The sequence below is a fragment of the Cyanistes caeruleus genome, chromosome 5, assembly GCF_971803275.1.
Source record: "Cyanistes caeruleus chromosome 5, bCyaCae1.hap1.1, whole genome shotgun sequence".
NCBI classification, from domain to species: domain Eukaryota; kingdom Metazoa; phylum Chordata; class Aves; order Passeriformes; family Paridae; genus Cyanistes; species Cyanistes caeruleus.
In genome coordinates, this window is record NC_141705.1 from 80,893,548 (window position 1) to 80,920,208 (window position 26,661).

At 41.3% G+C, this 26,661-nt stretch overlaps 2 protein-coding genes across 30 annotated transcripts in view; one reads left to right on the plus strand and one right to left on the minus strand.

The window, feature by feature from the left end:
* ZGRF1 (zinc finger GRF-type containing 1) lies at positions 1 to 17,058 on the minus strand. 14 transcript variants are annotated; one of them, XM_086890668.1, is made up of 29 exons: positions 16,564 to 17,030; positions 15,623 to 15,703; positions 15,433 to 15,513; positions 15,264 to 15,320; positions 14,601 to 14,786; positions 12,180 to 14,241; positions 11,801 to 11,883; positions 11,020 to 11,118; positions 10,523 to 10,696; positions 10,164 to 10,269; positions 9,979 to 10,082; positions 9,650 to 9,779; positions 8,251 to 8,915; positions 7,145 to 7,283; positions 6,588 to 6,772; positions 6,278 to 6,465; positions 5,587 to 5,726; positions 5,363 to 5,509; positions 4,630 to 4,744; positions 4,244 to 4,503; positions 3,620 to 3,779; positions 2,939 to 3,016; positions 2,651 to 2,798; positions 2,247 to 2,374; positions 1,861 to 1,984; positions 1,403 to 1,579; positions 1,144 to 1,278; positions 782 to 1,043; positions 1 to 297 (listed from the first exon to the last, which is right to left on the minus strand). In XM_086890668.1, exons 2-29 carry the CDS (start codon positions 15,641 to 15,643, stop codon positions 182 to 184), a joined length of 6,270 nt encoding a protein of 2,089 aa, XP_086746794.1. In that variant the 5' UTR covers positions 15,644 to 15,703; positions 16,564 to 17,030; the 3' UTR covers positions 1 to 181. The 14 variants fall into 14 exon arrangements, with proteins under 14 accessions (XP_086746794.1, XP_086746793.1, XP_086746795.1 ...); XM_086890667.1 differs by having other exon boundaries at positions 15,623 to 15,738; positions 16,564 to 16,789; XM_086890669.1 differs by having other exon boundaries at positions 16,622 to 16,776.
* LARP7 (La ribonucleoprotein 7, transcriptional regulator) overlaps positions 16,809 to 26,661 on the plus strand; it is a 22,819-nt gene continuing 12,966 nt past the window's right edge. The window contains exons 1-10 of one of the 16 annotated variants that reach the window (XM_086890684.1): positions 16,982 to 17,065; positions 17,553 to 17,620; positions 20,066 to 20,159; positions 20,541 to 20,749; positions 21,784 to 21,884; positions 21,993 to 22,076; positions 24,169 to 24,333; positions 24,821 to 24,929; positions 25,534 to 25,908; positions 26,460 to 26,589. In XM_086890684.1, coding sequence (XP_086746810.1) covers positions 20,542 to 20,749; positions 21,784 to 21,884; positions 21,993 to 22,076; positions 24,169 to 24,333; positions 24,821 to 24,929; positions 25,534 to 25,908; positions 26,460 to 26,589 — 1,172 coding nt within the window. In that variant the 5' untranslated portion in view covers positions 16,982 to 17,065; positions 17,553 to 17,620; positions 20,066 to 20,159; position 20,541. Of the gene's footprint in view, positions 17,443 to 17,552; positions 17,621 to 20,065; positions 20,252 to 20,540; positions 20,750 to 21,783; positions 21,885 to 21,992; positions 22,077 to 24,168; positions 24,334 to 24,820; positions 24,930 to 25,533; positions 25,909 to 26,459; positions 26,590 to 26,661 lie in introns of those variants that run through there. The other 15 variants (XM_086890694.1, XM_086890693.1, XM_086890697.1 and 12 more) reach the window with 15 other exon arrangements.

The following is a 26,661-nucleotide window of genomic DNA, read 5'->3' on the forward strand; positions in this document are numbered from 1 at the left end:
TTATCAACCAAATAAAGTCACTTTAATAATTTTTAGTCACATGACCACAAGGTCAAAATTATCAGTGCACTGAGATCCAAACAAAAATACCCCACGTTAAATAAATACTAAATTAAAAATTACCAGAGCTATTGCTATAGACAAGCAGTTAATATTTTGTTCACAAAAATCAATACATATTTTATTTTTCCTTTTTCTTACTCTGTTCTTCTTCCTCCCAATTCTCCAAGTAAGACTTGAGAATGTCATTTAGCTGCTGCTCACACTGGCTTGCATGTTGTAAGCCATTTTCCCATCCTAAAAGCAGCAATAAACAGGGTAATTACATCTCTCTCTACAGCATCCATCACGCAACCAGCCCCTGGCAATGCCAACATCTATTTCCCCAAGGGTATTGAGTGGCTGTGATATTTCTGCTTGGAAAATGGCTCTTTGGAGTTCAGTCACTACCAAGATGCTTTCTTTGATGTCAGCCAAGCAGGTAAAGTTCCATTAGTGGATAAAACAAAACCTTTGAGTATAAAAAGAGTTTGCAGGTAAAACTGCAGATGTGCAACTTGCACGTGATTCTTGCATTTTCTTGCAGTATGTTGGATTTTCTATGTAACCTTAAAAACTGGAGTTCACGTGTAATGAATACAGTGGTTGCTGTAGTGCACATACTGTATATTTTATATATTATTGTTATATAGTATATAAGCACTATCAGGTGTATTACACACAGCTCAATTAAAGAAAATGAGGCGCACGGTTTCGAAAACCCCAGCAAAGAAACTCTTACCTTTGCAGTGGTGAATGACTCTTCCCCACAGCCTGTTCCTGCTCAGACAGGGCAGACTCCCCACGATCAGCAGGTGCCTCTTGGCCCTGGTTAGTGCCACGTTCATCCTCTTCTCCGAGCCTATGAACCCAAACTGCCTCGTCCTGACGCACGACAGGACGATGATTTCCCTCTCCGCGCCTTGGAACGCGTCCACCGTGGACACCTGGACAGGCTTGACTTCAAAAGCCTCAGAGTGAACCCCAGTGAGCAAATTCTGGATCTGTGGGCAAAGAAACAGGGAAGGGGGATGAGTTTGGCTACTCAGTGCACATTTAAGAAAACGGCTTTATTGGTGTTGATTATTAATTTATGGTACAAACCTTATACATTTGTGATTTATAAAGGGTTATCACACCAATAGCAGCTCCTTCTATTCCACTTGCAATCAGAGACTGGATGAGCTTGACTGTAAAATGAGCTTCTGCCATGTTATAAAAGCTGTTGTCTCTTTCAATCTAGGAAGAGGGAAAAAGGGAATTAGTTCTCACCAACAACATAAAAAGGAATGGAAAGGAGTAAAATCTACAATATTGATTTTTTTATATAAGGAGTATATTTAAGAGGTGTTGAGGAACTTACTTGCTCCATGCCATGAACGCTGTAGAAGCAGAGTGTTGGAAGCCATTCCAACAGAGGTGTCCTGTCCTCCTCAGAAATCCCATCGATGAGGTTCCCACGGTAGAACAGCTCGTTGGCGATGGCGCTGAGGGCAGGGTGACAGCGGTACTGTGTCCGAAGAAGAATTGGGTTATGTCCCTAAAGAAATGAGGAGAGAGAAATTAGGACTGGGAAGAGTTCACGTGGATGGAGCTCAGAGCAATCTGGTCTAGAGGAAGGTGTCCCTGTCTATGGTGGGGAGGTTGGATTAGGTGACCTTTGAGTCGTCTTCCAACCCAAACCGTTCCGTGACTTTAGGTTATTTTGCAATGCTGAAAACCCTGATCCTCTGACACCTGAAGCAGATTTCCCCATGTGAGTTCAGGAGACCTACAATTCCACTCTCCACCTTTCTCCAAGGTGTGTTTAGCAGCACCTACCATTAAGCAGAGCCGGTCAAAGAGAGTCTGCTCCAATCCCTGCTCATGAACACTCTCAGACCCTTGAATAGTTGGTGGCAGCTGCTTGGGGTCTCCAACGAGGACAAGCTTTTCACACTGGAACCTAAATAAGAATGTGAGAAAACAAGGAAAAAAGTGTTCTAAAAAGAATGTTCAAGCCAAGCGTGCACTGTTTCTGTATCACGTTGCTTCCAACAGCCTCCCTTCTCCACCCCAGTTTAATGACACCCAAGGAGAGGCCTCAGTTTAAAATGACTCCTCTTGCTCTCTCAGGTGAGACCTTGGGGTTCACATGCTCAGAAAGGTGTGGAGTTTGGCACTACTTGGACTTGTGTCCTTGCTGAAGCCCCACAGGAAGGCCGTACCTGGCGATGGGAAGGAGAGAAGCAGGTTCAGTCATCTGGCTGCACTCATCCAGCATCACCACAGGAAACCTGAGTGAGTTCAGGCACGGGAAAGGGCAGGCAGCACACGTCACTCCAACCACCTTCACCTGTCAGGAGCCAGGAGAAAATGGGCAGGCAAAAAGCTGAGATCATTTGACAGTTCATCTCTGTGCAGCACCTAAGTACAGCAGAATACACCTAAATTTGTTTTTACAAACAGGACACTAACACACACACCTGTGGAATCAAACCTAATATGCACTTTACATTTCAAAAGCAGGAGCTTGGCAGGTGTGAGAGGGGATTCCCAGTTCCCATTTGCTGGGCCCTGTGGATAAGACACAGCAAATCCCTGCTTTCCCATTCCATCTCTTTGACTGTACCTGTTGCAGAATGGTTTTATTGGTCCCCAGTTTATGCTGCTCAATGCTCTTCCTGACATATATTTTTTCAGCTGGAGTTAAATCTTCTTTCATGAGAGCAAGCAGCTCTTTCAGCTGCTCGTTTTCATTTCCTGAGCCTGCATGTAAACTTCAAAGAAGATTTTGTAACATACATTAATGAAAATAGCAGTGCTTGGGAAAATAAACATACTTTGTACATAACAGCAATTTGCAACAATGTATTAACCTACCCGAAATTGCATCAGATCCCTCAAAGAGCTTTCTTACCTATGGGGAAGGATTGCTTTTGTGATTTTTCTTATGCTTCCCACTCTTATAAAATCCTCAAATCCAAGATCGAGCAGACTTGAAAGAAAAAGAGATGATAATCATTACAGAAATGGAAAAAAGAAACATTGAAAACTTGAAAAGTGGTTTCAAAAGACACATCACAACACCAAGGAGCACAAAGTTCAGTGATTAATGAGATGAAGTACCTCAGTAATTGAAGAAAATTAAAATAAATTACCTCATCATGATTTGCCTCAAAAATGCTTAATGCCTTGATGATCCTGCTCTCATGTCTATCTTCCCTTCCTTTTTCCTTCCAAACCATGGATTTATTTCATGCTGAATTTTCACAGATGTGATTCTCTCTGCTCCTCCTTCCCCTACCACTACATCCCAAAGATTCCTGAGCACTACTATCTGGTCATGATGGATTTGAATACCAAATTTGATGAGAGAGTAGAGCCTAAAGTCATCTTCTGTAAATGTTTTCTGTAGCTTTCACTCTTTTAACCGCGTGAAAGAGCTGAGATAAAATCAAAGCCTGTCCACAGCACCTTACAGGGAAAGAAATCAACCCTTTTGACCTGTTTTACAGGAAATACCAGCACAATTATCACTACAATGTTAAGTACATTACTGGTTTTGGAAGAAGAGTCAGTGAAAGCCTCAACAACCCACCCCAGCAGTATCCTGTCCACAGCAACGTTGGTGGAAGAAGCGATGAGAAGTTTCCATGGAGTTGCCCTTGGACCCTCCGTAGCTTCGCTGCTTTCAAAGAGCTGCACGAGGAACAAGATCACCACAGACAGCAAGTAGCTCTTGCCAGCTCCAAAAACACCTGGTATTTCGGAAGAAAAAGCCCAAGTTACAAGTGAGAATTTCCTAGAAAGCTTGAATCAATTGCTTTCATTTCAGTTATGATGTGATTTCTCTAAAAACATTGCATGGGCTTGCTTCAGCCAGCTACCAGCGTCCAGGGGCAACCTTGCACTTAGAAAAACAAAGCTAATACATGACAAAAAGTGGTTTTAATATGAAAAGAAAGAAGCAGAAGACACTAAAAACTCTGATTTTATGTGCAGATATTCTTAGGCAAAAGCTCATATACTTCAGTGAAATCCTGCAAAAGGCAGAATGAAAATTTAAGGGGTAAAAGCTCTGTGCTGACAGAATGGATGTATTAATGTCATGGTCATTATCATAAGGGCTGGATCTGGCATTTCACATTAATGCCATTTCACATCAATCATCATTTTTGAGAAGATACAATAGCAGCAAATGTCACAATTCTTGGCTGTGTACCATGTATGATTGTGATGGGGAAGCTCTGATGTCCTTGCCCAGGTTTGGGGCTTCCACAGGATGTCATCATCTGAGCTATGTGAATCAGTGATGCTGCTTGGTCTGGGTTCAGGGAGAACCTTTGGATCATCTCTTCAGCCACTCCCAGTGCCACTTCAGAGCTCACAGGGCCAGACATCATCGAGCACTTAAGGCTCATGGCAGGAGGAGTGAATTTCCTTCTGTCGACTCTTTTCGTAGCATTTTCAGAATTAAAATCCCTAAGAGAACAAAAAATAGCCAGAAGTCATGATAGGATATCATTTGCATCTCCTGGTTCTGCTATTCCTCCACTGGACTGCTGGTGTTTGGTGACCTGCTCACAGTATCACACAACAGTAACTCACATTTTGAGGAGATAGGGGATCAGTGGTAATGTGGATGGATTGAAGTGCTCCTCCAAGTTCCTTAAGGATGCCAACTCCCCACTGGCATTGCAAACCAGCAAGGCGTGAACACACACTGGGAAAAGGCCACAGAAAAACAAAATGAGAAAGAAATTAAATGAGCAGAAATTTCAAACTAGCTAAAGAGATTTATTATAAAATGCCAAAAGAGTCATTAACTGATTTTATCTTCTCCATTTACAAAACAAAACAACCCCAAAGCTTTAACTCAATTCAACAGCAAAACCAAGAAACTTTTGCACTTTTAATCACAGATTTAGTACATGGCTTTTAATATAAATATAAACATAAATATAAGTATAAATATAAGTATGAATTTTCCAGTGAGTTGTTTGAGGTTTCTGTATTTTGTTTTTCAAGGACAGTAAAAACATATTAGTTTAACTTGCACTCTGACAGTCAATTTGCATTATATCTCATATTGTATAATTTACTACTTTATATTATTCTCATTTCTCCTCCATCCATTTGGAATTTGCCAGCTACTTTGCAGATTTAATTGCGTTAATTACAAGAGTATTTAAATAATATATTCAAACATACAAGGAAAAAAAAGATACTGTGAATTAAATAATGTACAAGCTGTGAGAAATTCTACAATCATCCTTCATTGCTGGCTGGATTTTTCCTTAGCTGTGTCCCACAGTTCTGAATGATTTGCCATGGAACTCACTGTTTGATCTCCAGTTGGAGGGACTGTAGCCTTTCAGTGGCAGCAATTCTATTTCATTATTGGAGGATGGTCCAAAGAAAGCACTGCTTGCAATGAAAGTATCAATGGGATCAAAGTTCAGAGTCTTTGAAACAACCCAGATGTCATCTGCCAAAAAAACATCAGAGTCCTCATCAGCTTCTCCTACTGCCACCTTTTAAATCTGCTATTTAAGATGTGCTTACCTTTGCTGTACAGAGAAGAATGCTCCTTCCTGCTTAGTTTCAGGTATAATTTGGATTTGGAGTCACCATCAAAGCTGGTAGGTGTATTCATAAATTTCTTCAACTTACTGTACTTCTGTGATGGAATTTCAAAGGCTTTCCTGGGAAATTGTAATTAAAAAAAAAAAAAAAAAGTAGGTAAACCATTGGCATGTTTCGGATTCAGCACCAAAAATAAGAAACCTCCACAGACTGGACCAAGTGGGTGTAAATCATCTTACATTAACAAGTTTTAAATACATTTATCTTGACTGCAAAATTCCCTCATATTCAGCCACAATCAAATTGTTTCCTCTACAGTTAAACAGCTCAGAATAGCCTTTGAGATGACTTCTGGCATTAAAATTAGAATCTCCAAGAGAATAAATCACATTCTCCTACTGAAGATTAAATGAACAATAATTCAAATGCAACAGTTGTAACATTAAGCAAATGATCAAGTGTCTGGTCAGCAGTTTTGATTCTTGCTCAAAAGAAATATCATTGCTATAAATATTTTTCCTTCACCGATTTAACTCTTGCATTTCTTCACAGAAAGAAATCTTTACTCCTTAAAATATGCAGAAAACGCCTTGAATCCTGAACTACTGGAATATTTATCAACCTTGAATTCACACAGCACTTGAGAGAAGTGCACAGCATTTCAGGATACCTCACCAAAAGCTGGCATTCCTCATAGACAGCAATCTTTTGGCTCCTGAGGTATGTCCCAATACTTTTTGTATCATGGAGCACTGCACTCGGTCTGGATTTTGTCTGTGTGGGGTTCACATCTTCAACCCACTTGAAAAAGGAACACTGCTCAGCTTTTGGGGCATCACAGGCATAGAACAAACGACCCTGCAAGGGAAGGGAGGGGGGAAAAAAAAGAAGTCCATGAGCACTAAAACAAGCAAGGAAAGAAGAGAAAGCAGCTGATAATTTCACCTCAAAAGTGTAAAAACACAAGGAATAAACAGCACCTTGTTTTGACCTTCTTTTTTAACCATCACCAGCTTAGCAGGGTGCCTGTGGTTGCAGAGTGGAGCACAGCTTCCTTGGCTCTGGCTTTGCCCATCTTTCAGTGCAGTGTAAAATGATATATCCACTTTGGAGAGGGCGTTGTGCAGTCTCTGTGCCAACTCAAACAGCATTATGTTCAATTGCTCTTGGTAGGGGAGAACAACAGAATCATTAGCACAGCCTTAAAATGCTTACACAGGTACACAACATTCAAAGAAATGTATTTTCACTGCAAGATTACCATCCCAAATCAAGATATTTAATCTGAGTCCTAAAAGAAACCATGTGACCTGCAAAATCCACTTATTCCAGTGGGGAAAAAAAAGGAATCTTAAGACTGGAAAATAGCCCTGAGGCTACACAGTTGAACAGAAGTGTACTGTCTTTTTGGTTTGTCTTTGCAATTTTGGCTATAGACTGAATGTATTTCAGTATATATGTATAAAAAATGAAATGGACCCTGTTGCTTTAATAGGCAGCATTTAAAGGGACAGCATTTCACAGAGCAGAGACTTACCTGTCAGAGCAGCTTTAAAAACCTGTTTGTAGTGAGTGTGAGACTGAAACACAGCTGGGATAGAAATCTTTCTTTTAGGAAGACTGGCATGTTTCACTTTATCCACAGCAGGAAAAGACAACTCAGAAATGGTTATGTCCTAAAAAGACCCAGGAAAAGAAAACATTAAAAACTGTTTTAAAAATACATTTCCCTAGTGCTTAGGCTGCCAGTTAGGATTCACCACAACATATAAATTTGCCCCATGCCAAACAGCCTGCATCTATAATAACCCAGATAATATTTCCAAAGGCTTTAGAGTAAATTATGTCATTCAAAATCATGTTTTTCAGCACTAAGCATGGGGAAAGGGCACACAAACTTCATTTTTTTCACTATTTTTGCATAGAAATAAATTCATTATAACTATCTTCATAAGCTTTTTTAAGTCTAGTATACATGGATTTTACATATATACATATGAAATATATTAGTTATTTCCTCACCTCTACTTCACACAATTACTGTAGTGGACAGTTTTAAAGAACCAAAAAACTTAGAGTTAACATTTTCTTTAACTCTCAAAACCATCTGACAGCTTCAAAATCGTTTTAAATGTTTTCCCCCAGTTTACTCCATTTGTCTACTGGTCAGAAACAGCTGTGCTAAATTTTTAGGTGCTTATTCAGTGCTATAACTTGACTTTTACACAACTAAAGCTGAAGGAATTTAGAATATTTTGAAGTCAGAAACTATACCTTGAAGCAAAAATAGGTGTTCATTAAGATGATGCTGATACCACAATTAAGAAAAACCCCTTGTGCACACAATTTCTTACCAATAACAGGTGTCAAAACAGCCCAGCAGCTTTTCTTTCATCTTCCTGCCACCAAGATTCAGATTAAAAATCTAAATCTGGCACTGTGTGTGACAAGGAATTACCTTTACAAAGGATAAGTCACAGCACTAAGAAAAAATATATACATTTGGTGTCACTACGTCGGTAGAAACATTTCATCCAATCATAGTGATAATATCTTGCAGGAAATGAGTTAAATTGCAGTCCCTCTGGCCAGAGAAATGTGTTTGTGTCAGTGATAGCTGTGTTTGCTTCAACACTTACACACCTGGCCCTCTCCTGTTCCGGCGTGGCAGCTCAGGTGACTCAACACCTTTTGTGTGGCCTCAGCCAAAGGTGTCTGCCTTAAGTGCAGGGAAAGTACCTTCCCCTCTGAAACCAGATCTGGGTGGCTGGTGTTTGCAGCCCTGGAGCATTCCCCGGGAGAGCTCCTGGCTGGCAGCAGCGGTGCAGAGCTGGGAGCACTTGGATTCATGGCTGTGCCCTCTCCTGTGTCGCCCGGCAGCATTCCGAGGATGCTCTGGGCACAGATATCATCATTCTCTTCCCTGTCAGCGCTGTTCTCAGGGATCAAATCCCACTGAGCACTGCTTTGATACTTCAGCCACTTGCTTTGTCTGTGTTGGGCAGTCACATTAGGGAGCACTTGTGGCACAGATCCCCTTTGTCCATCTTCCGTGTACTCCCCAAACACGGAGGTCTCATAATTCCTGTCCTCGGGGCCAGGAGTGCTCCTAGGAAATGCCACTGGCTCGCTGCTCAAATTGCCTCCTGAAGAGCCCAGAGATTGCTGGAGCTTCTTCTTCTCAGTGGGGTGAAACACACCAGCAATCTCGTTGGTGGCAGGAAGAGCGACAAATGGAATTCGTGCTTTCATCATGGGCTGGGATCCTGGGAGGCTGCATTCCTCTGGATAGCTGGATTTCTCCCGGGCTGTGGGGCAAATACAGCTTACAAGCAACTTGTAGCACCTAGGGATGGCATTTTAGATGTACAAAAAGAAAGGAATTCTAAGTTCTTCCTTTTACACACCTCTCTGGATTGTTCCTGTGCTGTGTTACACTAAATGATGGGCTCTGTGTGATTCTTTTAATGAGTTATAATTCTCTGAAATCTCCATATTCAGAACACATTATGCAGCCACTCTGCTTGTAGAGAAGACCATTTTTTAAATATGGGTGTGTTTTGGAGATCATTAATCTGATGTCACTGACAGCTGGTAGAAAACACCCAGCTTCACATTTCCTGCTTGTTCCAAAAGGTAACTCACAAACTTATGAATTAATATTAAACAGTGCAGATAAATAAGCTCTTAGTACCAAAAAGCACCATTTTTCACTAAATTAATTATGAATAGTGAGAGTTACAGATAGATGTCAGATGGGAGGGCATCAAAGAACAGCTGAATATGGAAGAAAACTAAAAGCAGGTAAATAAAAACAGAGGCGTCATTCAGAAGCTTAGCTTACAGCCTTTTTGCCCCCAAACTAGAAGCTGATTTGTCTTTATAAAACTAAATCCCCTCTAGTAAAGTCTCTTTCAAGAGAATATAATCGGGAGAGTAACTGTCTATGATAGCCCAATTCTTTGTGCTTCAAGAATCCTCAGAGATTTTAGTTTTCAGCTAAAACACTGTGAGGTGCCAATATAAAACTGTAAATTCTTACTGAAAAAAAAATCTGGGAGTTCTGCTTCACTTGGTAAGATCCCACGTGTCAGGGGCTCACAGATGTCTCCAACAGTGTCCTCGTTTTCCCAAGGTGGAGAAATTGTAGAGTCTGGATCAAGTGGGGAAGTCTACAGGTGAAGAATTAAGATGGCAGGTGAATGACTGGAAAAAACCCTGATTACAGCTCTTTTATCAGTATTCTCTCATCACTCTAAACAATGGAAATGTCTTTCAGAGTTGAGATAAAACAGCTTCAAAACTAAGAAATTGCCATGAACACAGAGGAAATAAAGCCAAAAATATCTGCAAGAGTCAGTCAATGCCCACCTTGCCAGGTTCCCAGGCAGCCCACCGTGCTTGTCTCAGGTCACAGGGTGAGCGTGGCATTGTCCATGGTGCCACATGTTCAGGATACACATCCAATGCCAGTGCTGGGAAAAACACATGAAGCACTCAAGTCATGCAGAAATTTCGAGGCAAATCATTGCCCTTCTCCTTTTACTTTCGCTTACAGGACGGATTTATTCCTGGCTCTTCAATAACATCAGGCATCACTTGAAAATTCCCTTCTCTGATCATGTCAACATCGTCCTTATGAAGGCTACTGGAACCTGGAGACTTTATTTAAAAAAAAAAAAGTGTAAGCAAAAACTTGTTAGAAATTAAACTGTTTATCTTTTTTTTTTTTTTTCCAAAGTGCAGCTGATCAAAGGAGCAGAAAAAACCAAGTCACACATGACAAAGTTCCATGACAAAGGTAAGTAAAAATAATTGATTTCTATATGATGGTAGCAGTTTAAAAAATGAACTATTTTCTATCCTAAATGGGCAGGGTACTTGCTAAGGATAACTGAACAAAAAAACGCTTTACCTGTCTGAAGTCATAAAGGTCATTACTCCTTGAAAAGAGGGGTGAGAAAAATGTCTCAGCTGCCAAGTCCATGTTCTCTGGGGGCTGCTGCCATCCTAGCTGAGAGCATGGAGCTCTCAACATGACCTCACTAGCTGCTGATCCTTTCACTTGGTACCCTCGGAAGGCAACACGCTACAGAAAGCGTTGGAATTATCACTAACAGGAAGTAAAAACTGCTCTGCAACTACCTACAGTCAACACAGATAGTTTTTATACACACAAGAAAAATAATCTGTTAACACAGCAGTAGAGAAACAAAAAAAATCTGGCGTTTTTTCCTTTTAATTTGAGTTTAAAACTCTCCTGGAAAACTTCCTGCAGTTAAATGTACTAAAAATTATGAGAACTGGTTAAAACTTTATTAGGACTTAGTGTAATGTATCACAATCTGCAGACCATTTAAGTGAAATTCAGCAAACACTGTTAATTATACTTCAGTTCCACAGAAAAGGTACCTTTGGTTGGCAGTCAGATGTCCCAGGGTCTCTCTGGGCTGCTGCTATGGGTACAATATATGCCTCTGTCTTCTGGAATAAATTATCCACACAGCTGGGCTGCATAGGAAAGTAACAAAACCTAATTAGTCTAACAATTTAATAACCATTTAAAGTGAAAATTTAGGCTAAGAAATGTCTCATATTGATACAAAAGAAGCCTTTTCAGTTACAGGCTTTTTTAGTTTGGAAACCAGAACTATCCATGACAGGAAATGAAATTATGTTTGCTTTTCAAACAGAACATGAAAAAGGGAAGGATTACTAAAATCTTTCTTTAAGCTTTAGATAGATTGAACAAGAAAAAAGGCTGTTAATACCACTGGATAAAAATCACAGTGAATTATCAAACACAAACAGTTTTTCCAGTGTATTTCAACCCAAATGTTAAAACTCCAAGGACAGGCATTTATTTAAAAATATAGTGAAAAAACAAAAAGAAGGTGGTAAAAGATGGGGTATGGAAGGAGAAATACCAGACATATTAATGGGATATTAAACATGACTAAATGCTACAATTTTCATAAAGTTTCATAAAGTTTCATAAAATTTCTTGTCTTTAATACATGAGGCCTCCCAGATATTGCCAAGGTGACATCCTCTATTTATTATCAGCTTCGTAAACAATGCCTCTAAGCAATTTGTAGCTCAACCTCTATGGTTCAAGGATTTTATTCCAGGAGCCAGGTGGAAAATAAATTTATCTTGTACAGATAAATATATGCAGTCAAAAATTGGTTACCATAAGGCCAGGAGAATCAAAGTATGAACAGGAAGATGCCTGTAAACTTTCTGAGTAAGGCATTTCTGTAAACTCTTTTCTAGCTACAAGAGATGGAAAAGCACAGTAAGTTAGAGTCAACAGTCTGGGTTTTTTTTCACATGAAAACATTTGAATATTTACAGGTCTTGCAAACCTTACCCAGGCAACAAATTGCACGGTTAGGATTTAACTCAATGAGAGCGAACAGAGACACAATGTTGCTTTAAACAGTAAAAATTGCACAAGGGAACCTACATAACACATCACTCTAAAAGTATTTCTGAATATGAGCTGAAGTGAGAGAAATCAAACAGGTACAGACATAGAGCATCCAGTTTAAAACACAAGCTGACCTAACCTTCATCCTTCTCAAGGGGTTCAAGTGTCTCTTTAGAAGTGTCTCTTTCACAGAACACGCTGGCATTTTCCTCCAGCTTTTGCAAACTCTCTAATGCTGTGCTGTGCTGAGCCAAAGCTCCCAGAAGAGCAATATCATTCACCAAATCAGGGAGTCCTGAGGAATTCTCAGCCACTGCTGTGCATTTCAGGCTATTCACCCCTATTGTTTCTCCTTTGCAGGCTTCAGGAGAAGCAGTTATGCTCTCTGCACTTTCCAACGCAATTTCTCCTACTGCTGTTTCCTCTGGAGACAAATAACCTGCTCCCAAAGGATCTGACTTTTGTGACAAAGCCAGCAGAGGGCTGCCTGGTTTAATGTCATCACTCTCAGTACCCCAGAAGTGCTCTGAGCCAACATCTGGGGATTCCATGCATCCAAGATGTGCAACTGCTTCCTCGGTCTTTTTGTCCATGGCAGAAATTATTCTGCTGGGAGAAATGCCTGGAAGACTTCCAGTTGCCACAGACACCCTGGTTTTAGGGTGACATTCAATAACTTTGGTGTCATCAGGCAAGAGATCAGACTGCTGGTTTTTTATCCAAGATGTGCCATCAATGCTGAGTGCTGCACAGCCATCCAGATCCTCCCCTTTGTTTGTGGCTCCAAAACTTGATTGACTCTCATTGATCTCTTTTATGTTGCATCCATCACCTAAAAGTTCTGCTTTGGTTTTGGTCTGGTTTGCAGCATCGTCTGCAGCAGTTCTCCTGGCATCACTGTCACAAAGCTGGGATGGTGGACCCCCATCTCCATCAAAAATTGAACATTTCATTTCATTTTTGCTGTGTGTCTCTATTTCACAGCAAGAATGAGGCTTCAAATGAGGCCTCAAGGCAGCATCTTGTGCTGCATCTTCTCCCTGTAAGCAACCTGGGCTCCATGAGGAGTCTCCCTCAGAGAATTCCTTCCCTTCTCTTTCACACACATCTTCATGGTCTATGTCATTAAAATCAAAAGTCTCCATTAGGTTAAAGTTAACCTCCATCAGTTCCCCATCAGGACTGGTGTTTGTGCCCTGCAAACTGAACTCCTCCTTCACAATTCCATCTTCAGTCAGTATCACATCCCCAGAGAGCCCTGGGTCACTGGACACTCCCTCTGAATTTTGTCTTGGGTGAAGCTCACTCTGCATCTTGACAGAGAAATTCTCCCTAGGACTGTCAGTCCCTGAATGCTCCCCGTATCCAAAGGGATTGTTTTCAAAGGTAGTTGGACTTGCTGAATATGAAATGTCACCTGAGGATGGGACAAACTGACTGTCCCTCATTCTACTTACAGTGGACTCGGGTAGGAAGTAACTATCGGTGTTGCAGTGATCTTGTAACTCCTGACTTAAATTATTTACCTTTTTGTCTTGTCTCTGTCCCGTGACTTCTTCACCACAAGGTTGTCCAGCTGAATTGGGAAGTGTTTGAGCATTCCAGAGCTTTTCATCATTTACAGTTCCCTGCATAAAAGGCAGGTGCTGAGTATCTGGAATGAGTCCTTTGTTAGGGTCACCTGAAAAAGCAGGTAGGACGGGGCTTTTTTTGTCACATAATTCCGCATTTTCTGCTGCCTGAAACCTGGAAAGACAACCTGTGACTCCAGATGTTTGCTCCCTGTGTCCTTGTGCTGGTTTAGACTTCAGAAGAGCAATTATCTGTGCTGTGCTCCTGATGTGATGGGACACTGCCCTGGGACCAGGGTGCCCAGCAAGGAGAGGAGATTCTGGCCTCACAACAAACTGACTGGAGTTTTGCTTCTCTGTCTCCTCACAGCTGTCACTACAGGGAGCTGAAAGCAGTGAGGACACAGACATTTGTTCTCTGTTGCTGTCCCTACATCCCTCTTCCTGACAACCAGCAGAGGGATTTGTTTCTGCATCCTTCTTGCCAATGGTAGAAAATAAGGGAGAGCTGATATAAAACTTGGATGGAAAACTCCCTTGGCACTCCTTCGATAAAGGCACCACTGTTGGTTGGCCTTCATCTTCCACGACTGGGATTTTCTTCTCAACTTGGCGTGGCCCTTGGAACCCCTAGGAGAGAAATTTCCAATTAAACCATGTTTTGTAATCAAGTGTTGAAAATGGGGCACGCTCCCATGAACTGGATTCTGATCAAAGGGCCTGAAAACATATTCTGATCCAGTCCACACCAGGGTTCCACAAGTGTGAAACAACCTCGAGCCCTCGTGATTTTTACTGCAGGCTCAGCAATAGCAATCCTGCTAAACCAAATTTCCTAAATGTGGAAAAAACACATTCTGGATTACAGCTAAAAAAAAAAGAGCAGGGAGAAATTATGCCTCTGTATCTCCCACCCATGAAAATATGTGTCCCTTGTGTTTTATAAAGCATGTAAACATGAGATATAAAAATCTGGAACAAAAACACACCGTAAACTTCCTTTTCAAGCCGACAGGGAGATGTCTTGGGGATAGAAGAGCAGGTTTTACACCATTTCTATCCACTGCTGGAGTTTCTGCTTTCTTTGGCTGGTCTTTGGAGGGCTGCTCACTCACTTTGACTGCTTCAACTGTGATTAAATATCGCTCGCTTTCTAAATCATCTCCAGGAGTCACCTGGAAAAGAGAGAGCAGTAGTGTGTACATAATAGTATTATACAAGAAACAATATAACATAGTTTTATTTTAAATACATATAGTCCTTTAAGTACTTTCATGTAAAAAAATCAGGTACTTACACCTACTATATCACAGATGCTATATAAAACTTTTGTTTATACATATATTCTAAAAAACTCTAGCACTTAGCTTCAAGGATAATCTCATATATCACTGTAATACACTGGTTTTGCCACAAAGGAAGAAAAAAGTCCATGAAACCTTCTGGACAAACACTAAGATCTACTGAAAAACAGAAGCTTTACATTTATTCTATTTATTCTGTTTTTTCCTTTCCATTATTTGCACTGTAGCAGAGTTTTACATCAACAACAAGAAAAATTACTGTTTTGGGTACATAACAAGTGTTTGAAATGCTGCTGGAAAGACAAACTACAATCAGATATAAAAATAACAACTCTGAACAAAACATACCTGAGATTTTAGAAAAATACTCTCCAGACATTGTCCTTTATCATCAAACAAAGTAGCCTGCAATATAAAAACAGGATTTTCAATAACCAGTGATTTCACAAATCAGCTAGACTGCCACTGGCAGTAGCAGATGATATTAAACCAAACAATGTTAAATGTGAATTTTCACCTGGTTTCTGCCAGTTCTAACCCTCAGAATTCCATCTTGCCATGTCTTTGATTTTTTCATCTTTTGGTGAGTGTATAACACCTGTTTAAAATATGGAAAAAATGAGAAGTAAGAAAACATTCAAATATTTCAGCAACTATAGTCTTTAAACTTATTCCTATTTAATTGCACAGTGTTAAAAATCACTCACAGTAAATTCTTGAGAAGCCATTGCTTTGGCAACACGGTTATCAAACAGCTTATTTCACAAATATCCACATCTTCCTACAGCCTGAGAGACAGGAAAATGTTCAGGATGAAGCAGAGCTGTGAAGGAAAAGTGTGAATAAAAATTACTTTTTTTTTTCCCCTCAAAAGAAAATAATTAGATGCAAGACAGTACAAAACCTGTGGGGTAGAGCTGCTGTGGCTATTTTAAAGAGAAACCTCAAAAACAATCTAACAGACTGTTGGTTAAAATAAATAAATAAATAAATAAAAAACCCCTCTCTTTTAATAGATGTCAAGATATTTTCCAGCTTTTAGATGAATTCATTCATTTAAATGAATGGCTGACAACTGGGAATACCCTTCTTCAGAATTACTTGAAATAAAAATCTAAAAGTTTACCTGCAGAAAAAAAAAAATTAAAAAAAAAACACAGAAAAAAACCCCAACATCCAAAAAATTCAACAAAAAGAAAACAAAAACCTCAGGGAAGCCGTTACCAGAATGGTTTTGTCACAGGTGTGGAGTTGGTCATGCATGTTTTGCCCATGCAAAAAAATAACTGGCTCTCCAAACCAGCTCCCCGTGAAGCCAAACCTCTTTGCATATCTGAAGTTAGACCGCCAAATATTTTAAAATAAATTTTTATATCCTCCTTGGATTGGTGAGAAGGGAAAAAAAGGGGAAAGATTCGCGCCGTTTGTTATGGTTGTCACCTCCTTGGGTGCTTCCTGAAGTGAAAATCTTGGACACGCCTTTTAGGACAAAGTTATTCCTTAAGTTAGTAGAGCAGCTGGATGAATGGGAACCCTTAGGGATGACTCCCGGGGGAATGAATGTCGCGGGCAGCGGGACTCGAACTCACAGCCCCGCCGCTGTCAAACCCGCCGTTCCCACACAGCCCTTCTCCAGCCCTCCACCCACCCGCACTGCCTTTATCCGCCTCCCAGGGGGATGCCCCGAGCCGTGGAGCCGGACTGACACCGCGATCCTTCCCAGCGGCTCCGGGATGAGGAACGAGAACGGGAACGGGAACGAGACCGGGATCAGGATCACGGGAGGAGGAGGAGGAGCAGCCGCCGCCGCCGCCTTTCTGAACTTCCCGCCGCAGCGACTCGCGTGACGTCACGCCGCCGCGACGCCCCGCCAGGAGGAAGTCACGTGCGCCCAGAGCCGGGCGCGCCCCCGACGCCGCCGCGCACGCGCGGGGGCCGCCGCGGGGCTTTTTTTTTTTTTTTTTTTTTTTCTTCCCCCCCCTCCCCCCCCCGGTCCTCCTTCTTCTTCTTCTCTTCTCGTCTTTGGCAAGCGGGACAACGGGCAGCGCGTGGCGGCGGGATTGCGGAGGACGGTGGCGGAGGCGGAGCCGCGGACGGGCCGGGCGGAGGCGAACCGAAGCGGTGCGTGCCCGCGGCGGCGGCCGCAGCAGGTCGGTGGCCGGGAGAGGAGGGGCTGTGGGGTTGCCGGTTGCAGCGGTGGCGGCGCAGACAGGGGGCGCTGTCGGCCCCTCAGCGGCTTTCCCGCCGCCCGCGCGCGGAGCCCCCCCCCCCCCCCCCCCCATCCGCCCCCCCCCATCCGCCCCCGCGCGCTCCCCTCACGGCTGGGGCGAGGGGGTCACGTCGGTCCCCTCAGGTCATCGCTGCCCGCCGGCATCACACTGTGGCCCTGACCCATCCTTTGCCCGCCCTTGGGCATCCTCTTTCTCCTCTCCCCGTGCCCGCTGCTCCCGACGCGTGTGGCGCCTTCCTGAGGGCTCGTCTCTGCCCCCGGGGCGCTGAGGTGGCTTTGCCCGCAAGTGATGCACAGGTGAATTGTTCTGCGTGGTGTCATGTCTTGACGCCTCGTGTTGGGGCAGAGGGACTCGTGCTGAGGGGGCTTTGGGCCCTTCAGACTTAGTCTGTGCTTGTTTTTTTAAGTGTTACGTCGCTGAGATTTGTGAGTCGCTACAGCAGCAGCACCTGCAGTGGTCAGTACCTGTGCAGTGGTAAGTGTATGCTGGTCAGGCTTGTAAGGATAACTCAGGGCTAGAAAAATCTATCTCACGTTGTAGCCTACCCCTTGTTTCAAGGGTAAAGAAGGTGAGCTTCTCCTACAGTTTTCCAGTGTTTTTGGTCTAGTGCAGCAGCTACCAGGGCAGCAGAATGCTTGGTTTTTATAACCACTTCCCCTCTGCTTCTGGTTACTTACTCCTGTTTCCCTCCAGCAGCTCTGCTGCTTGTTCAATTCCCTAATCACCTGGTTTTCCCAAGGGAGAAGAACAAGAAATAAGTTCTCAGGTCTTAAAATTCAGTTCTGTGTTTTGGAGGTGAGATACTGAGAGGTGAAGGAGTTGGGCTGCCCTTTTGGTGAATCCACCTAGTCAGAGTCTGCTATTGGCATATATTTTAATTATAACCACAGAATCACTTTATGTTGGAAAAGACCTCTGAGATCGAGTCCACCCTTTGACTGATCACTACCTTGTCAACCAGACCATGGCACTAAGGCCCACATCCAGTCCTGACACAAATAAATGCACTTTGCACCTCCTGAGGTGACAAGAGGCAAGGGCCCAAGCAGCACACATGGATCTCCCTGTCTGTGGGAACCGATTTAACACTCAGCACCGTCAAGTGGAAGCAAAAGCCTTTTCTGTCTGGCCACACCAGTTTAATGAAATCCATCAAATGCTTGAAAACTGCGTTTAAAATAATGCATTGGTTTAATTGCAGGGGGAAAGCAGAATTTGCTCTGTTTTTAGGTTAAGAAATTTGTGCTGGCCCCCATGTGTTAACTCATGTCCCTTGTTACCTGACTTTGGGTAGAGAGATGAGGCAGGGCAGTGCAGGAACTTCACCCTGAAGCTCTGCCTGTGCCTGAATTGGTGTAAAACCGTTTCAGGATGTGTCTTTTAAAGCAGTTTCAGTATAAATGAATACCTGCATTTATTCTGCAGTACATGCCTAGGGCTGCCCCTGACTCTACAAAAGCATTTTCATAGTACATAAAATATTTTGAATTCTTTTTTCTCCCTCATTCCCTTTGGCCTATTTTAATGTTTAAAATACCCCAAGCAGACAAACAAACATTTGCATCAGTGCTTAAAAGAATAAAGTATATTTTATATCTGCACCCTGTTTCTTTCAGACCTTGTATTGCAGTTGAATTTTATTATATTTTCCAGATGTTGATAATAACAGAAACTGGGGTTTGATATGGGTTTGCACTGATATCTTTAATTTTTATTGGGCCTAGAGAATTTTCTATAGAGGAGTATGGTGCTGTGTTATTTTGATTTGCATTATCTTTGCTTTCCTAAAGCTCCTTGCCCCGTTTAATGGTTCCTCCTTTTCTGGTTTCACTTTGGCACACAGGGGCACTGCGATTTTATTGCTTTTGAGGAGACCTTTGCTTTATCAGTGTGAAGTTTTAACCCTGCTTTTGCTTTTCTCTGATTTTAATTGTTTATCAGAGTAGTGCTGGTAGTGTGAGAGCTGACATGTGGAAAATACAGACTGCCTCACACCCGGGCATGCAGAGGTTGCTGCATTAATTACTTGGATTCTTGTCTACTTATTAATAGTTGATATTTGCTCTGACTCTGGAGGAGCTTGAAGTTCCTCAAAGCTTCATTTCTAAAACACAAAGTGAGAGGGAAGCCTGGAATGCAGCTTGCAGCTGCTTCTAGCTTGAATGAGAACCCCTCTTCTGGGAAGCAAATCCCAGAGCTGAGCGACTCAAAATGCCTCTTTAAACAAGGCTGTGGTGTCCATGGGCCACACTGACGTGTTGGTGTGGTCCCTTAATGCTGCTCAGCCACCACAGATAGCTCATAATGCCATTTTACTGAATTTCTGAAGCACCTCAGTGCAGCCCTCAGCTGAGCAGAGTGTATTGTCTGCTGGTTATTAACACAAAAAAAAAAAAACTTGCTGAAGGGCTTGAGCGGAGCTTGAACTTGCTGAGCAGTTTTACCTGGCTAATCTTGCCAAGGTGACTGCTGACCTTTCACTGTCTTGAGTTGTCAGCTCACGGCAGGGGGGGAAAAACTGATCTCCGGCTGAGGAAGCCTGATTTGCACAATAATTTGGGGACCATTTCCATTTCGCCATCCTGTTGTCGAGGTGGGCTTCCTCTCTGATGGCTGTGCTCTCCTTTCCCTCTCTGCAGCCTTGGCAGAGCGCTGAGAAGTCTTTCATATGGTGATTGCGACATTAATTACTTTAATTTTTGTGTTAATTGAATTTTCCAAAAGCTCTCTGCTTCTGGCAGCAGTTGCCTTGTTTCGCTGGTGTGAAATGAGGTAGTAAAGTGATGACTGGCAGTTCTCAGCTACAGCGAGCTGAGTCGTGGACAAAAGAGATGAATTGATGGGTTAAAACCGTTTTATATTTTTCAAGACGAATCTGTATGTGAAGTCACTTGGTTGTAGTTAATGTTTATTTTCCAGGGGCCTGTTCTGGAGTTCTGGCAGACCTGGGCTGGCCATTAGAGACACTTTACTGACTTCCTGCTCTCAGGCAGGGCCTTGGTAGCTGATGGGAGTGAGTGGTTTGCGTTTTTGACATAATAAAGATAATTTTTTAAAAACTAACCTTACTGCTCGCAGGTCTGCCGTGATCAAGGTTTACACGAGGTTAGTTTCTGAAGTGTGTAGCGCTCGTGGGTTTTGCATCTGATTTTTTCTAATGGTTTGTACTGTGAATTCGGGGGAGTGGAGAAAAAATTATCTATATTTGTTCAGTTCTTACAAAAACATCTTTATGAGCAGGGAAACTACCTGCTTTTCAGCTTTAGTGGTTGTAGACACTTTTTAGCAAGTAACTTGTTTGTCTGGTAACAGGGCAGAGGATTAAACAAGAACATTTACTCCTTGGAATAAGACTTTTATGTTTTTAAAATGATACATACGTCTCATTTGACAGAATGACAGGGATGGAGACTGAAACAGCGAGAGACAAAGCCATGGAAGAAGAAAGCACTGAGCAGAAAAAGGAAAGAGAGAAGAAGAAGAGGTCAAGAGTTAAACAGGTGCTGGCAGATATAGCCAAGCAAGTGGATTTCTGGTTTGGTGATGTTAACCTCCACAAAGACAGATTTCTTCGAGAACAAATAGAGAAGTCCAGAGATGGGTGTAAGTTTATTTTCGGTATATTTCAGCAAACACTTAGGTTTCACTTTGTTCTTCCCTGTACTGCTGGCAACAGTGACAGGTTATTTTGAGGTGCGTGTCTTCTCCTGAGAAAGGCAAGAGTGCCATGCTGGAAATCAGCATCAGCAGCTCAGGAGGCAGAACTGGTACTAGATTTTTAAAATCTTATTTGCTCTTTCTCTTCTCCTGTCCTATCAGCCCTAAGATGAAGACATCTGCCAGGGTAGGAATGACTGACTGGGAGACCTGATTTTCTTTTTCCATTTTTGTATAATTTTAAGAACAAGCCATGAAACAAGAGTAATTTTACCCTCAGAGGTACTGGACTTGTTTTGCAGGGTAGCTAAATGCAGAGATTAAAATGTCACACAGATGTGTTGTTAAGCATCGGAATTTTGTCACTTTTCTCTCTACGAGTTTGATGAGAAATTGTGATTTTGCTGGTAGGGTTCCTGTGAGTCTCTTCAGACAATTTTTTATGTGGTTGTTTGGACTTTTCTAAGGGCCCCCTTAAATAATTAATAAAATAATAAATAGATAAAATGCACCCTGCATTTTCTAGAGATACTAGAAATGTCTAGATTTTTATTAAGACTAGTGCTATGTAATTTTCTGTCAAGGTTTTAGCGGCCTGTCTGGTTGAAACTGAGGTGCAAGCTGGGGCTCTGTGTTGGCAGCACTGGGTTAAATACTCGAGGAGTACTTGAAGAAGAGGCATTTTTTCAATGCAAATTGTTTTTGTGCTGTAAAATTACAACAGAAAGAGGGGGGCTTCTTCCTTTCTTTTCAAAGACAACAAGTTATCAGTGGGGAGGAAAAAGGGCAAAATTCCTTTGATAAAGGCTGGCGTGGAAGAAAATTAAATTTGGGTGTACTTAAAACTTAAATTTTGATAGAGATTTCTGTTAATCCTTGGTTAAATACAACACTTAGATTGTTGCAGATTGTTTCACAAGAAAACAAGTGGAGTAGAATGCATCACCCGATTTCATAATTACACTTTTTTTCCCCCCTAGATGTTGACATATCACTTCTTGTTTCTTTCAACAAAATGAAAAAATTGACTACTGACGGGAAGCTGATCGCTCGGGCAGTTAAAAGTTCATCTGTTGTAGAGGTATTTAACATCTCACCCTTCTGTATTTGCTGGTGCTGGGAAATTACTGGTGGGGTGCTGAAGTTAGCAGTAATCTCACGGGAAACGCTTGTTTCTCCCTGCTTTCAGTTGGACTTGGAAGGAACCAGGATCAGGAGACGCCAACCTCTGGGCGAGCGCCCAAAGGACGTGGACAGCCGGACTGTCTATGTGGTAAGGCTGGACTTGTGTGTGTCCCTGCCTGCTTGTTCCTAGCTCTGCAGCCTCCATTCGTGCATCAGGATTTTCCTTGGCTGCTGCCAATTGTGCAGCAAAGGTTAAAGAAATCAATTAAGCAAAGGCAGGTGTGGAAGAGCTGAGAGCGACTGTGGAAAGAAAGGGCTTCATTTGGTGCAGGGATTTCTGGTGCCAAGCTTAAATTGTTGTAAATGCCGAGCCAAGAGCTGCTTCCCAGGCTGAAAAGGTGCAATTTCATTGCTATTGATGTGTTCACTGGGCTTTTTTAATACCATCAGAGCAGCACCAGTGGTATTAAGAAATATTTACTAATTACGTTAACGTAGTTAAAGCTTTCTAATAACGACAAAATTAGCTTCATCAAACAGGATCTAGTTGCATTCCCAAGTTTATCAGGGTACTTTAAACAGCATTATCTGTTTATAAGATCTGTTACTGCAAGTGCCTCTGGTTTTGTACCCACAAACACCTTTCTTTTAAAGGCAAGACTATATCTGAAAAATTTTAACTGTCCTCCTAATAGCACACTGTCCCATGGCTACCTCGATACTGGAGTGACTGCTTCATTTAAATGAAAATAGCTTGTGCTGATGGGATAAGTCTGCATCTCACCATGGTATTTCATCTCTGTCAGAGAGAAGAAGCTGTTAGTTACATTGTGGAGCCAGCCAAGTGGTAGATTGCAAAGAAATCTGATGCTTTGCTTGTTTAAACCCTGGACAATTTTATTTACTAGATTTGAAGGCACTGTGGAATTTGCTTCGTCTCTGTTTGCTTTTTATGGCAATTTTTGCTATGTACCTGTAGCTGTTAGCAGCTGGGTTAGTATTTTCCAGACAGCACTGAGTTTTCTGTGATAGTTACACAATAATCATGGCCAAAATGCTAGCCCATCTAGATAAGGACATACTGAATTGCTCTGAGGATTTCTTCCTTAAAGGCCTAGAAAAGGTGGCTGGTTTTTGTTTTTTTAAATACAATGTGCCAGACATAATATTTTCCTAACACGATTACAGGGACTGCTTAGAATTCTGAAATACTTTGTCTATATCATTTTTGGATAAAATATTCTGAGTCATGAGCTGCATTGTCTATACAGAGCTGAAGTGTGTGGCCAAATGTTTTGTAAATAGCTGGTATGTGGCATTGGGGAGAGTAGAAATAGTCCAAGTGTTGGTAAGTTAAATTTCTCTGGAATAATCTGACTTTTTTATATGCTCTACCACAGACTTCACTATTATACTATTAAAACTTGGAAAAAAACTTAACTGGCTTTTCAACTCAGAGCCAAACCGTAACAAAATGTTTTTCTGAGGATGGCAAAGTTTATGAAAAAAAGAAAATCTGAATGTGATAAGTGTTTCCCTACAAGGAGAACCTTTCAGTGCAGTAACTCGTCGTGAAAACAAAATGAAATAGTGCCAACGCTGTTGTTGTTTAGGCATGAATTTGAGAGTGGGATTTTAAAGTGTTCTGTTGGGTCTAGTGAGAAATCGGTGTGACACAATTTCTCTTTGACTGGGGAGGGGAAATGCTGAACTCAGACACCATATCTGCAAGCTGCAAAAACTGATGTTGCTATATTAAGGACTTTATAGAAATAAAAATCAGACAATTTTGTCACCCAAGAAGCTGCCTGAAAGCTTTTGCTCATCTGATGAATTAAGTTCTAACTGCTAAACTTGAAAAGATCGGTTACTGGTAAAAATTTTATCAGTAGTGACTCTTCACTGGCCTGCAGGAATTCTTTCTTTGATACCTGTCTGCATTACCACCAACTAAAAAAAATAGCTTTGTGCTTTGCAGAGGGTAGTTTGGGGCAAGCCAGTCTGGCATGTGCTCCTAGGTTTTAAATTTACCAAGAGATTTTATGTTGCAGAGATCCAGCTGCAGGTGAGCTCTTGGTATCTGTCATGTGAACAAGATAAGCATCTAAATTAAATATATAATGTGTTTGTTACAGGTATATGAATGATTAGAGATCTGTTTTCAGGTCTCTTTTTAACACCTGGATACTTTGCCTCTCAGTGTTTTCTCATGAAACTTCCATATTTTTTTTCTCCTTTAGGAGCTGCTTCCCAAAAACGTCAATCACAGTTGGATTGAGAGGGTGTTTGGGAAGTGTGGCAATGTAGTTTACGTCAGTATCCCTCGGTATAAAAGTACTGGGGATCCAAAGGGCTTTGCTTTTGTGGAATTTGAAACTAAAGAACAGGCAGAGAAAGCCATTGAGGTGAGTGCTGGTGCCTCTGCTGCTGACACTGTTCCTGGTGTCACGTTGTGATATGGACTGTGTGCTCTTTACTAGGTCACCCACTGAATCTTAGAGAAATTCCAAAAATATCACCATTTAAAAGCTTCACTTTACAGGAGTTAGCTTCTCTTTCCTGCTCTCAGACCTACAGTCAGTGCCACAATTCTTTAAAGATTGAATTCTATTAATAACCTGAAGACTTAGAAATATAATGGCTTTTTTTTTTTTCTTTGTAAGTAATTTGGTGGGCCACTCTTGGCATCTTGTACAGGACGAAATCTCTGAATAATAATAAATTTCATCAAGCAAGCATGGTCATACTTAATTTTCTGTATTAAAATGTGATTTGAAAGAATTTATATATTTATATATGTGATGAGGATTGCTGGTTTTAACTTGAATGCAGAGTCTTTAAAGAAAGTATGATTTTTATAGTGTTATGTGGTTGTCAATTTCCTTCTTTTAGTTTTTAAATAATCCACCAGAAGAAGCACCACGGAAACCTGGGATTTTCCCCAAAACCGTAAAGAATAAACCAGTTCCTACACTGAATTCAAGTGACACCACTGTAGTAGGTAAGTGTTACTGAATTACTGGGGTCAAGGAAGTGTAATTAAGTTATTTGGATCAGTTTTGTGCCTCAGCTTCTGAAGAAAAAATTCTCATCTGCTGTGTTACTGCAGTTTAATTTCATGTGTCTTAAAAGCTTTTAATAAAAACAATTCATGTTGCTGTTTTTGGCCAGCATGGGCTTAAGTATGAAAAATCTACTGTAATTGACAAACCAGTGTCACAGATTATGTTGCAATTTCACCACTAAAACATTTTTCCTCATTTCTGGTGGTGTAATACAATTTCCCAGACTTCAGACAACCTCCCATCTTTCTTGTAAGACTAATGATAAATCACATTAATATTCCTCACAATTATCACCAGTTTTTTGTTGTAGCAGCAGCTTCTACAAAATGAAATCAAACTAGTTTTCAAACCCTGCTTAACCTCTGAGATTTTTTTCCTCTTCTTAAAACACCCAGGCAAAACTTTGTGTCCATGTCTTGCATCTCTTCCATAGATTAACAACCCAGTTTATCGTGATATGTGCTGCTTTGATTGTTTACCCTAATAATCTAATCTAGTATTTAATCATGGGCAGTTTTAAATATTATGTTTTTAATCCAGAAGAGAAGAAAAAGAAGAAAAAGAAGAAATCCAAAATCAAGAAAGAGAGCAATGTGCAGGCAGCTGCAGAGCCAAAGGAATCAAACACTAACACTGCAACAGAGGCAGTTCCCAAGTCCAAAAGACACAGGACACCATCAGAGTGCTCTGAGATGGAGGGAACTGAGACTCCCAAGCAGCCTTCCAAAAGGGAGAAGAGGAAATGGGACAGAACAGAGAGCTCAGAGGTAACCTGGGAAAGCAGGCCGGGAAAGAGAAAAAGAACCACCTCGGGAGATGGTGAGACATCAGCTCCAAAAGTTAAGAAAACTGCTGAAAAAGATGAAGTTGAAACAGTAAAAGAAGAAACAACAGAAGCCCCAAAAGATTCCAATGGTGAAAATTCTTGCCTCTTTTTATTATGATTTCTGTGCATGAATGAAAAGGTAGATAAACCTTAAGGATAAGGGGTGATGGGCTGGATATGGTGGAAGTATTAGATCAGTTTGGGCATATTGGTGTTCCCTGCAGTTAAAATGAAACCAGGTAAGGAGTCACTCACACAGGGAATGAGGAAGAACTTGCAACACCAAAGTAGGGAAATCTAATCAAAAGTCAAAATAGTTCAAAGAAGTTGATATCAATAGAAGCCGAGTGAAGTATGGGTTAAACAGACAGCCTGGGCAAATGGAGACAGCACAGGAATCTAGATAAATAAATTACAATACAAAAGGGAAAAGGTAATGATCCCTTTGTTCCATGAGATAAGAAAAGCTGCATTGAAATGACATTTGGTGTGAGAAGCAAAGTAAACTTGGGTAGTCAAGGAAATGGACTAGAAGTAGTTAATTCAAAGAACTAGTAGATATTGAATGTGATTTTATTGCAATAACGTTTAACTATCCATGCTTGAATTAAATGTTTTAATTTGAACTGTTTTAATATAGAAGTTTCTGCAGAAGAAGACAAAGACAAAAAAGACACATCCCTTTCCAAGTCTAAAAGGAAACACAAGAAAAAGCACAAAGAAAGACACAAAATGGGTGAAGAAGTTATTCCCCTCAGGGTACTCTCCAAGTAGGTGACATAAATTACCTTTCTTTCTGTTTTCTGTTGTATCAGTGATTTTTTTTATCAATAGAAGTGGGA

What these genes read in the sequence shown, in the direction of transcription:
- ZGRF1 (XM_086890668.1), bottom strand. Translation starts at nt 15,643, where the DNA reads ATGGCTTCTCAAGAATTTACT. An exon ending in ATAAAACCATTCTGCAACAG is followed by an intron (nt 2,375 to 2,650) that starts GTACAGTCAAAG and finishes GGCTCCTGACAG; the next exon opens with GTGAAGGTGGTTGGAGTGAC. An exon ending in TTGACCGGCTCTGCTTAATG is followed by an intron (nt 1,580 to 1,860) that starts GTAGGTGCTGCT and finishes TCATTTCTTTAG; the next exon opens with GGACATAACCCAATTCTTCT.